The 12,500-nt window shown below is 48.0% G+C and overlaps 1 protein-coding gene across 3 annotated transcripts in view; it reads right to left on the bottom strand.

The window, feature by feature from the left end:
- Positions 1 to 12,500, bottom strand: part of LOC118777765 (ankyrin-1-like) — a 69,252-nt gene that overhangs the window by 34,365 nt on the left and 22,387 nt on the right. For all 3 annotated transcript variants that reach the window (XM_036528911.1, XM_036528909.1, XM_036528910.1), the window contains exon 3: positions 774 to 875. In XM_036528911.1, the coding sequence (XP_036384804.1) occupies positions 774 to 875 (102 nt within the window). The remainder of the gene's footprint in view (positions 1 to 773; positions 876 to 12,500) is intronic.

Genomic DNA, 12,500 nt, shown 5'->3' with positions numbered 1-12,500 from the left:
AGGGAGAGAGAGAGAGAGAGAGGGAGAGGGGGAGGGAGGGAGAGAAGGAGAGAGTGACAGAGAGACAGGGTGGGAGAGAAGGGGAGGGAGAGAGAGAGAGAGGGAGGGAGAGAGAGAGAGAGGGAGAGGGGGAGGGAGGGAGAGAGAGAGGGAGGGAGGGAGAGAGAGAGAGAGAGAGAGAGAGGGAGAAAAGGGGAGAACACAAATAAATTCTGCAGCAGTGGTCTCTGCAGGTGAATGTAACGGCCAGAGCTGGAGGAGAAGCAGCACTGCAGAGAATCAATAGACAACACAGACTGCAGTGAGACACACACACACACACAGTAGTGTGTGTGACTCAGTGTAACACTGACCGACTCTGCTCAGACTGTGTGAATGAGGGCTCGGTGTGTGTGACTCAGTGTAACACTGACCGACTCTGCTCAGACTGTGTGAATGAGGGCTCGGTGTGTGTGACTCAGTGTAACACTGACTGACTCCAGCACTGTGCTGAGAATCTCCACAGCAGTGAACATCATTGTGTTTTAAATGCTCATCCATTCACTGTGAGAAACTACACAGCTTAATATTCTGGATAAATATGCCCTCAAGAGCACTATGATGCAACCAAGTGTAATCTGCTCTTGAAAGAACACACACACTCACACACACACACACACACTCATGTACACACACACACAAATAGACTCAGATTGTTATTGATGTTTCTGTGCGATCGTCAGGTTGGAGCAGCGGTCAGAGAGCTGGGGCCATTGGCACGGCAGCGCTCTCACCTGATTGGCTGTGTTGATGTCGATCCCGTTTTTGATGTGGTCCAGGGCCTTGTCCAGGTTCCCGGAGCGAGCAGCTCGCAGAAAGCTGGTGGCGGCGTCAGCCTGGGAGAGAGAGAGGCGGAGTGAACACTCAGAGAGGCGGAGTGAACACTCAGAGAGGCGGAGTGAACACTCAGAGGCGGAGTGAAGGCACAGAGAGGCGGAGTGAACACTCAGAGAGGCGGAGTGAACATTCAGAGAGGCGGAGTGAACACTCAGAGAGGCGGAGTGAAGGCACAGAGGGGCGGAGTGAACACTCAGAGAGGCGGAGTGAAGGCACAGAGGGGCGGAGTGAAGGCACAGAGGGGCGGAGTGAACACACAGAGGGGCGGAGTGAACACTCAGAGAGGCGGAGTGAAGGCACAGAGGGGCGGAGTGAACGCTCAGAGGGGCGGAGTGAACGCTCAGAGAGGCGGAGTGAACACTCAGAGAGGCGGAGTGAACACTCAGAGAGGCGGAGTGAACACTCAGAGAGGCGGAGTGAAGGCACAGAGGGGCGGAGAGAACACTCAGAGAGGCGGAGTGAAGGCACAGAGGGGCGGAGAGAACACTCAGAGGCGGAGTGAACACTCAGAGAGGCGGAGTGAAGGCACAGAGGGGCGGAGAGAACACTCAGAGGCGGAGTGAACACACAAAGAGGCGGAGTGAACACACAAAGAGGCGGAGTGAAGGCACAGAGAGGCGGAGTGAACACTCAGAGAGGCGGAGTGAACACTCAGAGAGGCGGAGTGAAGGCACAGAGAGGCGGAGTGAACACTCAGAGAGGCGGAGAGAACACTCAGAGAGGCGGAGTGAAGGCACAGAGGGGCGGAGTGAAGACTCAGAGAGGCGGAGTGAACACTCAGAGAGGCGGAGTGAAGGCACAGAGGGGCGGAGTGAAGACTCAGAGAGGCGGAGTGAACGCTCAGTGAGGACATGGAGCACGGAGGCTACACAGCCTGCTTCCAGGGTTTCACTCACTCTACCCTTCCACAAAATCAGGGGCCCTAAAGCCTCCTGCTGGCAGCAGCCATGACCAGAACGGGCCCAGGTTCTGATCCAAAGCCAGTGTGGCTGGGCGTGGCAGTGAGAGTGTACAGGCTGCCTGCCCTGCAGCCTCCACCCACCCGGCTGGCAGGTACACACTCTGCCTCTCCTCACATCAGCTCACAGCGGCTGATTTTAGCCTTCAGCGCCCATCAGAAAATTACAGACGTCACGCTGTTCAGAGACGGCCTCCCTGGGTAAGGTACAGAGCGTGTTTCTGCCTCACTGCCCTCTGGGAGATTTAATGACATTAAGAGCGGAGTCGTGGTGCCAGAGCTTTACCACAGCACACACCTGCATTCACACACGCTGTAAGAGCTGGTTTACTGTGATATACGACGGTATGAACACTCGGGGTTTAAACTGCACAGCAGGTCAGATGGGGTGTGCAGTGTGACACAGCACCACACTGCTAACAGTGCTGACGGAATACGGCTCTGGGACAGTGACCTTAAAGCCCCGCACCCACCCCCCCTCCTGAGCACCCCCCCTCAAAGGCCAGTCCCAGAGAAGAAACTAATCAGAGGCCTGAGTAAAAGGAAGAGAGATGGGGAGAGGGACAGAAGGTGATGAGTTTCACATTGACAGCTGTCATCGTTTGGAAAATGAAGCCTTTGCTGCAACTCCTGTATCTAATCCGAGCTCTTACAGATCTCTTACACACACACACACACACACGTGCCTGCATGCACACGGCTCTCATCCAGACAGCGGTCACAGCACTCTGACATTTTTATATCAGTGTGTGATGTGAAGGCTCATCCTCTGTGCCTGGAGGCGTTCCTGTGTTTCCATCAGTGTTTCTGCTGCGTAATAAATCTCCATCAGTCCTCCCTGCCTCTGCTGCCGCATCAGGGTGCCAGAGGGACAGCCCATATCACACAGCAATGCCAGCACACATGCCTGCAGTGTGCATGTATGCATGTACACATGTGTTTTAGGACTCACCATCTGCACATTTCAAGCTTGTCACCACGGCGTGAGCCGCCTGCAATCCTGCAATACTTCTGCATGCCTAACACAACTGCAGCCATGCGCCGCTAACCCCATTTGGACAACGCCCGTTCCTGTATATGTCCGTAGTCCCATAAGGTTATAATACAGTATAAAAAACCCGACCGCAGAACGGGACGTAACCGGACGTAATGAAGGCAACGCTTCCCACACGCAACACGCATTTCTCATGTCTCATGGAAACAAACTGATTGCGCTGCCAGGCGTATAATGGCACAGTACATAGTATACCATATACTGTAGATAGTATGGTGTTCGCACAACGTCCAAATCACATAATGTCCTATTTCACAGAACGGATTGTGGATGTTAAGCGACGCATGGCTGTATTTTTCACACTACAGGTCCCACAGTGCACCAGGAGCCAACCCTGTGAGAGCGTACCCACACCCTGCTGCTGCTGTGTGAGGAACTCACAGGCAGAGCCCAGGAGCCAACCCTGTGAGAGCGTACCCACACCCTGCTGCTGCTGTGTGAGGAACTCACAGGCAGAGCCCAGGAGCCAACCCTGTGAGAGCGTACCCACACCCTGCTGCTGCTGTGTGAGGAACTCACAGGCAGAGCCCAGGAGCCAACCCTGTGAGAGCGTACCCACACCCTGCTGCTGCTGTGTGAGGAACTCACAGGCAGAGCCCAGGAGCCAACCCTGTGAGAGCGTACCCACACCCTGCTGCTGCTGTGTGAGGAACTCACAGGCAGAGCCCAGGAGCCAACCCTGTGAGAGCGTACCCACACCCTGCTGCTGCTGTGTGAGGAACTCACAGGCAGAGCTGGCAAAGCCGCTTTGCTCTGCTTTGCTCTGTGAGGCTTGTGATCACTGTTGGGAAATGACATGCCTGGTTTCAAACCCTATCTGTGCTGCTTCCCCCGGCCCCTGTCTCTGCTCCCCCCGGCCCCTGTCTCTGCTCCCCCCGGCCCCTGGCTCTGCTTCCCCGGCCCCTGTCTCTGCTCCCCCCGGCCCCTGTCTCTGCTCCCCCCGGCCCCTGTCTCTGCTCCCCCCGGCCCCTGGCTCTGCTCCCCCCGGCCCCTGTCTCTGCTCCCCCCGGCCCCTGTCTCTGCCCCCCCCGGCCCCTGGCTCTGCTTCCCCGGCCCCTGTCTCTGCTCCCCCCGGCCCCTGGCTCTGCTCCCCCCGGCCCCTGTCTCTGCCCCCCCCGGCCCCTGGCTCTGCTCCCCCCGGCCCCTGTCTCTGCTCCCCCCGGCCCCTGGCTCTGCTCCCCCCGGCCCCTGGCTCTGCTCACACCCCTAGCTGGCCCTCGCTCTCTTTTTAACATATTTCCATTCTGCCCATCAGTTTCCTCCTCCCTCCTTTCTGTCAGTACTCACACTAATCACTCTTGACTGTTCTGTCTCAATAATCATCGGCTCTCCCCTCCTCCCTCGCTGATTTGAGCCTTGTCTGTTCCTCTGTCAGGCACAGCGGTCAGTGACTGCAGGACTGCATGCACAGCCACTCTTACTGCAGTCACTGTGACCAGCAGCAGCCTCACAGAGAGGCCAGACCTCTCCCACTGCAGCCTCACAGAGAGGCCAGACCTTTCCCACTGTCGCCTCACAGAGAGGCCAGACCTCTCAGGCCAGACCTCTCCCACTGCCGCCACGCGGTAACAGGTGTCCCTCTCCCTGTTCACCCCTCTCAGAGACTGGCTCTGTGCTGTAGCAGCCAGGGCAGTAGAGACCATACATCACTGCCTGTGTGTGTCCAACATGCAGAAAAATATTTAAATATAACTGAAGTTATACTGAACATATAAAAAACATATCAGCTACTGCCACATCATTATTGCAATCTTATCCATATCAGCGTGTATGACTTTGACATATAATTGAATTATTTGACTCTGTCAAGCAGAGTTTTTAAGTAGCGTTACGATAGGAACATGTCTGCTCCACTTTTTTTTGACTGTTTGTCTTGATACTTGCTTCAGTATTTCTTATAAGCAGAGTGTGCTGTATTTCAGAAATTAAAACACAATATTATATTTTTACCATTAGAATATTGGTAACAGAATGCAGAATGCAGCTGCATGACTACAATCTCCCTACACACAGTCAAGTGACTCCCCTCCTCACCTCACTTCGTTGGCTTCCTGTTATTGCTTGCATCCAGTCCAAAACCTTGGTTCTGGCATACAGGAGAGTGAATGGGACAGCCCCCTCATACCTACAATCGGTCTCCAAACCCTATGTTCCGTCAAAACCACTGTGCTCTGCATCTATGGGGCAACTGGCTGTCCCGACCCGACGGGGGCGTTCCTCTCAGATACCATCCCTGTCTGCACTGGACCCTCGGTCGTGGAATGAACTCCCCACCAAGATTAGGACAGCAGAATCACTGGCCATCTTCCGATGCAGACTGAACACCCATCTCTTCAGACTGCATTTCAGTTCCACTTCAGTCCCTGCCCCTAACACCTGCTACCTCTTGTATTTGATATTTATTTTATGTGTAGTATTGTGATGTATTTTGATTCTGTGTTCTAGGGACTGTTGTATCGTAGTATATTTGGCTTCCGTCAGATTGCACAAATTAACTTGTGGTTGGGCTTGAACAGTGTTATGCTCACACTCACTGGTCTGGGAGTGTTGTTAGCCTGGTCTGACACTGTTACTTGCTTAAATTGAATGGATTTGCCTATGTTCTATTGTGCTGGAAGCCAATCTGGATAAGAGTGTCTGCTAAATGCATGTAATGTAATGTTGTAATGCTGTATTAAAGATACAGATATCACCAGCAGTACAGTAAACTTATAAAGCCTAAAACTAACTAGGAAAAAATTAGTTGTAGGCTAAAAACACGCTCCATACTCACAGGAATCTAAAAACACGCTCCATACTCACAGTAATCTAAAAACACACTCCATACTCACAGGAATCTAAAAACACGCTCCATACTCACAGTAATCTAAAAACACGCTCCATACTCACAGTAATCTAACAGTGAAACTCGCTGTGCTGCTTCACCGCACCTCCTCCACTCACTTGCTCTCCATCAGTGTAATCACTGTGTGCAGTCAGACTGAAAGACCCATGTAGAGCAGGGAGCCATTAAAAGGAGAAATTCCACTTTGCACCTCTCCATGCCCCGCCCACCCCTGCCCTGACCCCGCCCCTCGTCACGCCCCCCCCCCCCCGTCAAGAATAAACAAGCTCCAGCTGCACAGGAGGGGAGAGGCAAGGAAGCTGCAGAGAGACGGGGAAAGGAGTGAAAAGTGGAATGTTGTGGATACATCTTGGATTAAACTGGATTAAAGGGAAACTCAAATAAGGCAATTTAAATCAGTATCTCTGTATGTATCTGCTATCTCTGTATGTATCTGATATCCCTGGGTACATCTTCACGCTGATTAGACACAGCTCCTGGAGCAGTGGATCCAGTGTGTTTGAGTATGTGTGTACATGTGTTTATGTTGGTTTTGGAAAAAAACACTAAACAGAAAAAGACAGCAGGAGATGAGGCTCATAGACCCCATCACTTAAATTCAGACTGGTCCACAAAGGGCACACAGACAGTCTCATACTGTACAGGGTTTGCTTTTACCAAATGACCATTCATATGCTGCTCCAGCCACACCGTGACAAAGCACTGACAGAGCGGATCAACTGTACTGCAGTTATAAGGTGAATATGCATAAAATACCTGTACAAACAACACACACACACACACACACACACACACACGCACGCAAGCACACACACACACTCACACACACATACACTCACACACACACACTACCACTCACACACACTCACACATACACACAAACACGCACACACACATACACATAAACGCACGCACGCACACGCACACACACGCACACACACAAACGCACACAAGCACACACACAACACACACATACACACACAAACACACACACTACCACTCACACACACGCACACACACACGCACACACACACAAACACACTCACACACACGAACACACACACGCACATATACAAATATATTTGCACATACATACACGCACACATATACAAAAATACACTTGCACACGCACACAACACATATACAAATACACTTGCACTTGCACACACAGACATACACAGACACGCATAAAAATGCTTGCATACACCAACAAAATGCACACAGTTTTACAATGTTATTCACACTTGGGCCACCAAATGCAGTGTCCAGTGAAACCACACTGTGTCGCAGTGCCATGTCCACTGGAGACCGGGATCAGGAGGGACACCTCTGCCCCCTGGAGGTGGAGTGGAAGCTGTGCACTCAGCTGCACCAGCAGAACAGGGTGGGGTCGGCTGTTATGTTAATGGATCCCTCGTCTCTCCCAGACAAACGCATCGTTTTAGCAGCCTCTATTCAAGAGCTAATCAAGCCAGAGCACAGCATGCTCAGGGCTTTGAATACAGCTGTGTTCACCCATTTCACACATAACAACACCATTACACGCAAAATCACACAGAATACTGCCAAATACTGCACAAACACACACATACACACTGCTGCAGATCTGCAAAAATACAGTTACAAGCATCAACAAACATATACAAACACACAGAATCTTATATTACCACATGCGCATGCAGACACAAACACATATTTAATACAGCCTCACAGTGAGTGACAAGGAAAATGTACTATCACGTTGGAGTGAAAGTTTCAGAGCAGAAAAATACAAGCCAGTAAAGAAGATAAAGAAAAACGAAAGAAACAGAGATGAAACTCAAAGTGAAATGAGGTCACTGAGCAGAGTGGAGACAGCATTCCACTTACCATGAACGTACCAGGTGGGAGATGCTTACTGTGTCTCCTTCAAGCCCCCTCTATTACTCTCTCTCTCCTTTTCACTCTTACACACATATACACACAAACTGAAATATCATTTAAGATGAAAATGGTTATCGCACAAAGACAAGACAAAATCATCACAGAAACATCGTTAGAAGCAGGACAGAAACGAGCAGAGCAGGGCTCCCTCTGACTCTACAGAAAACCAATCCATTCTGGTCTGAGGCACAGAAACCTCTAATGGAGCAGCTTCAGAGACGTCAGTCTCTGCAGCAATAATGCTCATTTCAGGGCTGCCCTGTTTTTTTAAATCTGGATGAGACAGCTCACTTTGTGTGTGCATAAGGGAGACAGTAATGTGTACCAGATATTTGTGTAGATATTCTCACATTCGAAACAGATGAAAATTAGGGCTAACATTATTTCACACACAGCTTGCTGCACAGAGCGTTGCTCTCAATCACACCTGTCCAGAGAGCCAGTGTAGTGACTGGCACCAGAAGCTTTCCCATCTGGCTCTTTGTAAACGTTTGTGCTACACTCTGAATACACACTGAAGCACATGCACAGTTAAAGCTTATGCTGAATGAAGCTGTCAAAGGAGCTTTGAAGGTAAAGACAGCTACGAGTAGATTGGTTGTGGTTTGGGTGGAGGTGTCATAACCAACCAACAAACCTGCAGCTTCCCCCGACTCTCCCCTCAGGAGAGAACCTGAGAGCAGCGTTCAGAGTCAGATGGGTACACTTTTCAAGATAAAGCTGCTCTTCCCAAATCTTTACATTCAGTCCTCCCTGTCAGACCCACCTTTACACTGCCCCCTATGGAACATGCTCAAAGACATCTACAATAAACACACACACACATAAACATCTAAACACATATACACTCACATACACACATACACACATTCAGATAGAAGCTCACACACACACACACACACATATAAATATCTAAACACATATACACTAACATACACACATACACACATTCAGATAGAAGCTCACACACACACAAACACACACACACACACACATATAAACATCTAAACACATATACCCTAACATACACACATTGAGATAGAAGCTCACACACACACATATAAACATCTAAACACATATACACTCACATACACACATTCAGATAGAAACTCACAAACACACACACACACACACAAACACAAAAATACACAGATATATACACATACACACATATCCACACACACATACACATCCATGCACACAAATATACACACATACACATTCACAAGAAGAATTTGTGAAAGGAAAAACTGGTAGAAATATGAATATAACAGAGATATCAAACACCTGATCTCAGACCAGCCAAAGCACAACAGCACAACTAAAGAGGAAAATTCCCAACAGAAGCTGTAAGAGCCACGGGCCACACAGAGGGACAGAGAGCTCCGGCGCTGGGTATATTTACTCATCAGAGAGCCACAGAGAGCCACACTCCACAGGCCGCCGCCCAACGCTACTGTCCTGAGCGACAAGCCAGCACGGCACCGCCTCAGCCTAGGAAACACACCACATGAAGACTGTTAATGCACACACACACACACACACACACACACACACACACACACACACACACACACACTACCACACACACACACACAAACACACACACTCACACTCACACACACTACCACACACTACCACACACACACACACACTCACACACACTACCACACACTACCACACACACACACACACACACACACACACACACACACACACACTCACACTACCACACACACACACACACATACACACACACACACACACTACCACACACACACACACACACACACACACACACACGCACACGCACACTCACACACTCACACTCACACTCACTACCACACACACACACACACACACTCACGCACAAACACACACACACACACTACCACACACACACGCACACTCACACACACTCACACACACACACACAAACACACACACACACACACACACACACACACACATATACGCACACACACACACATACGCACACTACCACACACACACTACCACTCACACACACAAACACACAAACTACCACACACACACACAAACACACACACACACGCACACTACCACACGCACACTACCACTCACACACACACGCACACACACACACACACACACACACACACACACACACACACACATACGCGCACACACACACACACGCTGACACACACACACTATCACTCACACACACACGCACACACACACACAAACACACACATACACACACACACACATTCATACACACACACTCACACACTACCACTCACACACCCGCACACACACACACACATAAACACACACATACACACACACACACACACGCGCACACACACACACACACGCTGACACACACACACTACCACTCACACACACACACATACACACACACACACACACACTACCACTCACACACACACGCACACACACACAAACACACACATACACACACACACACACACACACTCACACACTACCACTCACACACCCGCACACACACACACACACACACACACACATAAACACACAAACAAGACACATATACACATACATAGAGACTGTTGTGCACACACACAAACGGACATTCAAACACATATAAAAATGCACAAGCACCCACAACACAAAGAGTGTGATTACATATACACACAAGACTCAACACAGAAACTGTTATTGCACACATACACAGACACAGCCAAACACAATCACAACATAAAGATTTACAGTTTTTTACAACCGTTTCCACACTTAGGTCAATACCATGTCCACTTTTTCAAAACTCTTGACACTGTGTGCTTAATAACCATGCATGTGAGCACATCAGTTAATCTTTCATGCAAAATGCACTACAACCACCAAAACACTTCATACTTCACCCAAAAGTGACTCATGCTGCCATAACTATAGCAAATGCTCTCTCCCAGCAAGACTACTTTGTCACTCAAAATACAATGGACTAAAAAACAGAAACAACTTGAAGCATTGCAAAATGCATGAAACAACAACACATGATACTACCACTACCAATTCTGCTGTAGCCCTAATGCTGATCCATGGTGTCCTCTGTACTCTGGGTCAAATTTTTATGAATTTCACATTTACTGCAACATTCTCCCTTGCCTTCAACCTTTGGAAAAAATCTTTAGCATATCTTATCCACCCCTACAATCCTCCACACCCAGGGTGCGAAATACGGGGGGTCTCAGGGGGTCCAAGACCCCTTAATTGACACTTGAGACCCCCTGAAAGCCTCAACAGCAAAATTTTGGGGGGGTCCCACGAAAAATCTTTAAAAAATTATTTGTCACTTGCAATTGTCACTAAAAATGTCTTTTAACCCTTAAAGCCCGACACACACAGCCTGTGTCCAAATTCCCATCTCTTCTTCCCGGTTGAATTGCTCACAAAGTATTCATCGCTGACGATGCTAGTTGCTTGTCTATGCAACAAAGTGTTGATAAGAAAAATAATTTTGAGTTTACATCAAATTTAATCATAGTTACAATCTGCATACAGCTCTGTGTCCATCTCCACACCCATTACTCTTGTTTGAATTACTCATGAACTCGTCATTGCATAGATATCACAAAAAAGGGCAGAACTGGAGCTTTGTAATGATGCTAGTCACCCATTTTCACACTCCTGCTTCTCAGTTGAATAAGTCACAAAGTCCCTATCGCTTCACAACATGTATCAAAATAAACACTCAAAACGTACCCTTTCCGATGATACTAGCTGTTTCTCTGTGCGACAAAGTGTTGTCGAGTAATCTGGTTTTGAAATCACAGCAAATTTCTGCATTGTCTCCAACATAAGGCTGACATTACCCACTTTGTATGATAAATAAACACAAAATAATGTATTTGCTTTTCATTGCAATGATTCAAAAGTTGTGGTCAAAAGACGTGCGCAGGTTTTCATAAAATAAAGCACATTCACACAATCCACACACTACATACAATTATTTATTTGCTTCTTTATTTACTATGCCCCCCCCCCCCCCCCCCCCCCAAAAAACCTCCTGTATTTTGAAACCTAAATGTTGGGAGGTATGGGTTGGGGGGACCCCCCGATTGCCACCGGGTATTTTGCACACTGCCCCCAACCCCATGAATATTTGAAGCCAAGCAGCTATCATGAGACCAGGATCAAACTTTTTGATCTGTTGTTTTACCTGTTACAATACTGTAGATACCACTGTTGTTGAGTGTGGTACATTTACTGTAGTTGCATTCTTGGGTCACTTTCTCTCACTGATAGCCCATGATTTACATATACAGCAGTAATAGTGGAAAAATCTCTTCAGCAACAACTACATCTATATTTTGCCTATATACATGTAAATTTCAACGCAAATATGACCACTTACAAAAGTGGTAACAAGGCTGCAAACAAAAAAACTGAATAAACTTTCTGCTAAAATCAGAATAATCTGTCTTATTTCAAGCATATAGTTTCATTTGTCTGTCAGAATGCAGCATATTTCCATCTACAGTGATCTAAATTTTGTTAGGTTTTGAACTGAAAGTTAACTGTTTTGAACAGAGTATCTAAATGTCTGCAAAATTTGCTGTAGTTGTACAGAATTTTGCTGGTGGTGAACACTGACTGAGAGAGGTATTCATTCATTTCGGAAGAAGTGGTGATTGAACGCATTTTGTATCAAAGCAATGCAGAATTATACACAGTTTAGTTCACATAGTCTACTTATATGGTGGATGTGTTCAGTGTTTTGAAAAAGTGGACATGGTATTGAGACACGTGAAAATGATTGTAAAAAACTGTAATGCACATATAGACACAGTCAAGACAAAAACTCTTCATGAGCATAC

This window comes from Megalops cyprinoides, chromosome 5 (assembly GCF_013368585.1).
Source record: "Megalops cyprinoides isolate fMegCyp1 chromosome 5, fMegCyp1.pri, whole genome shotgun sequence".
NCBI classification, from domain to species: Eukaryota; Metazoa; Chordata; class Actinopteri; order Elopiformes; family Megalopidae; genus Megalops; species Megalops cyprinoides.
The sequence above is the reverse complement of the archived record's forward strand: the minus strand, read 5'-3'. Positions and strand labels throughout refer to the sequence as shown.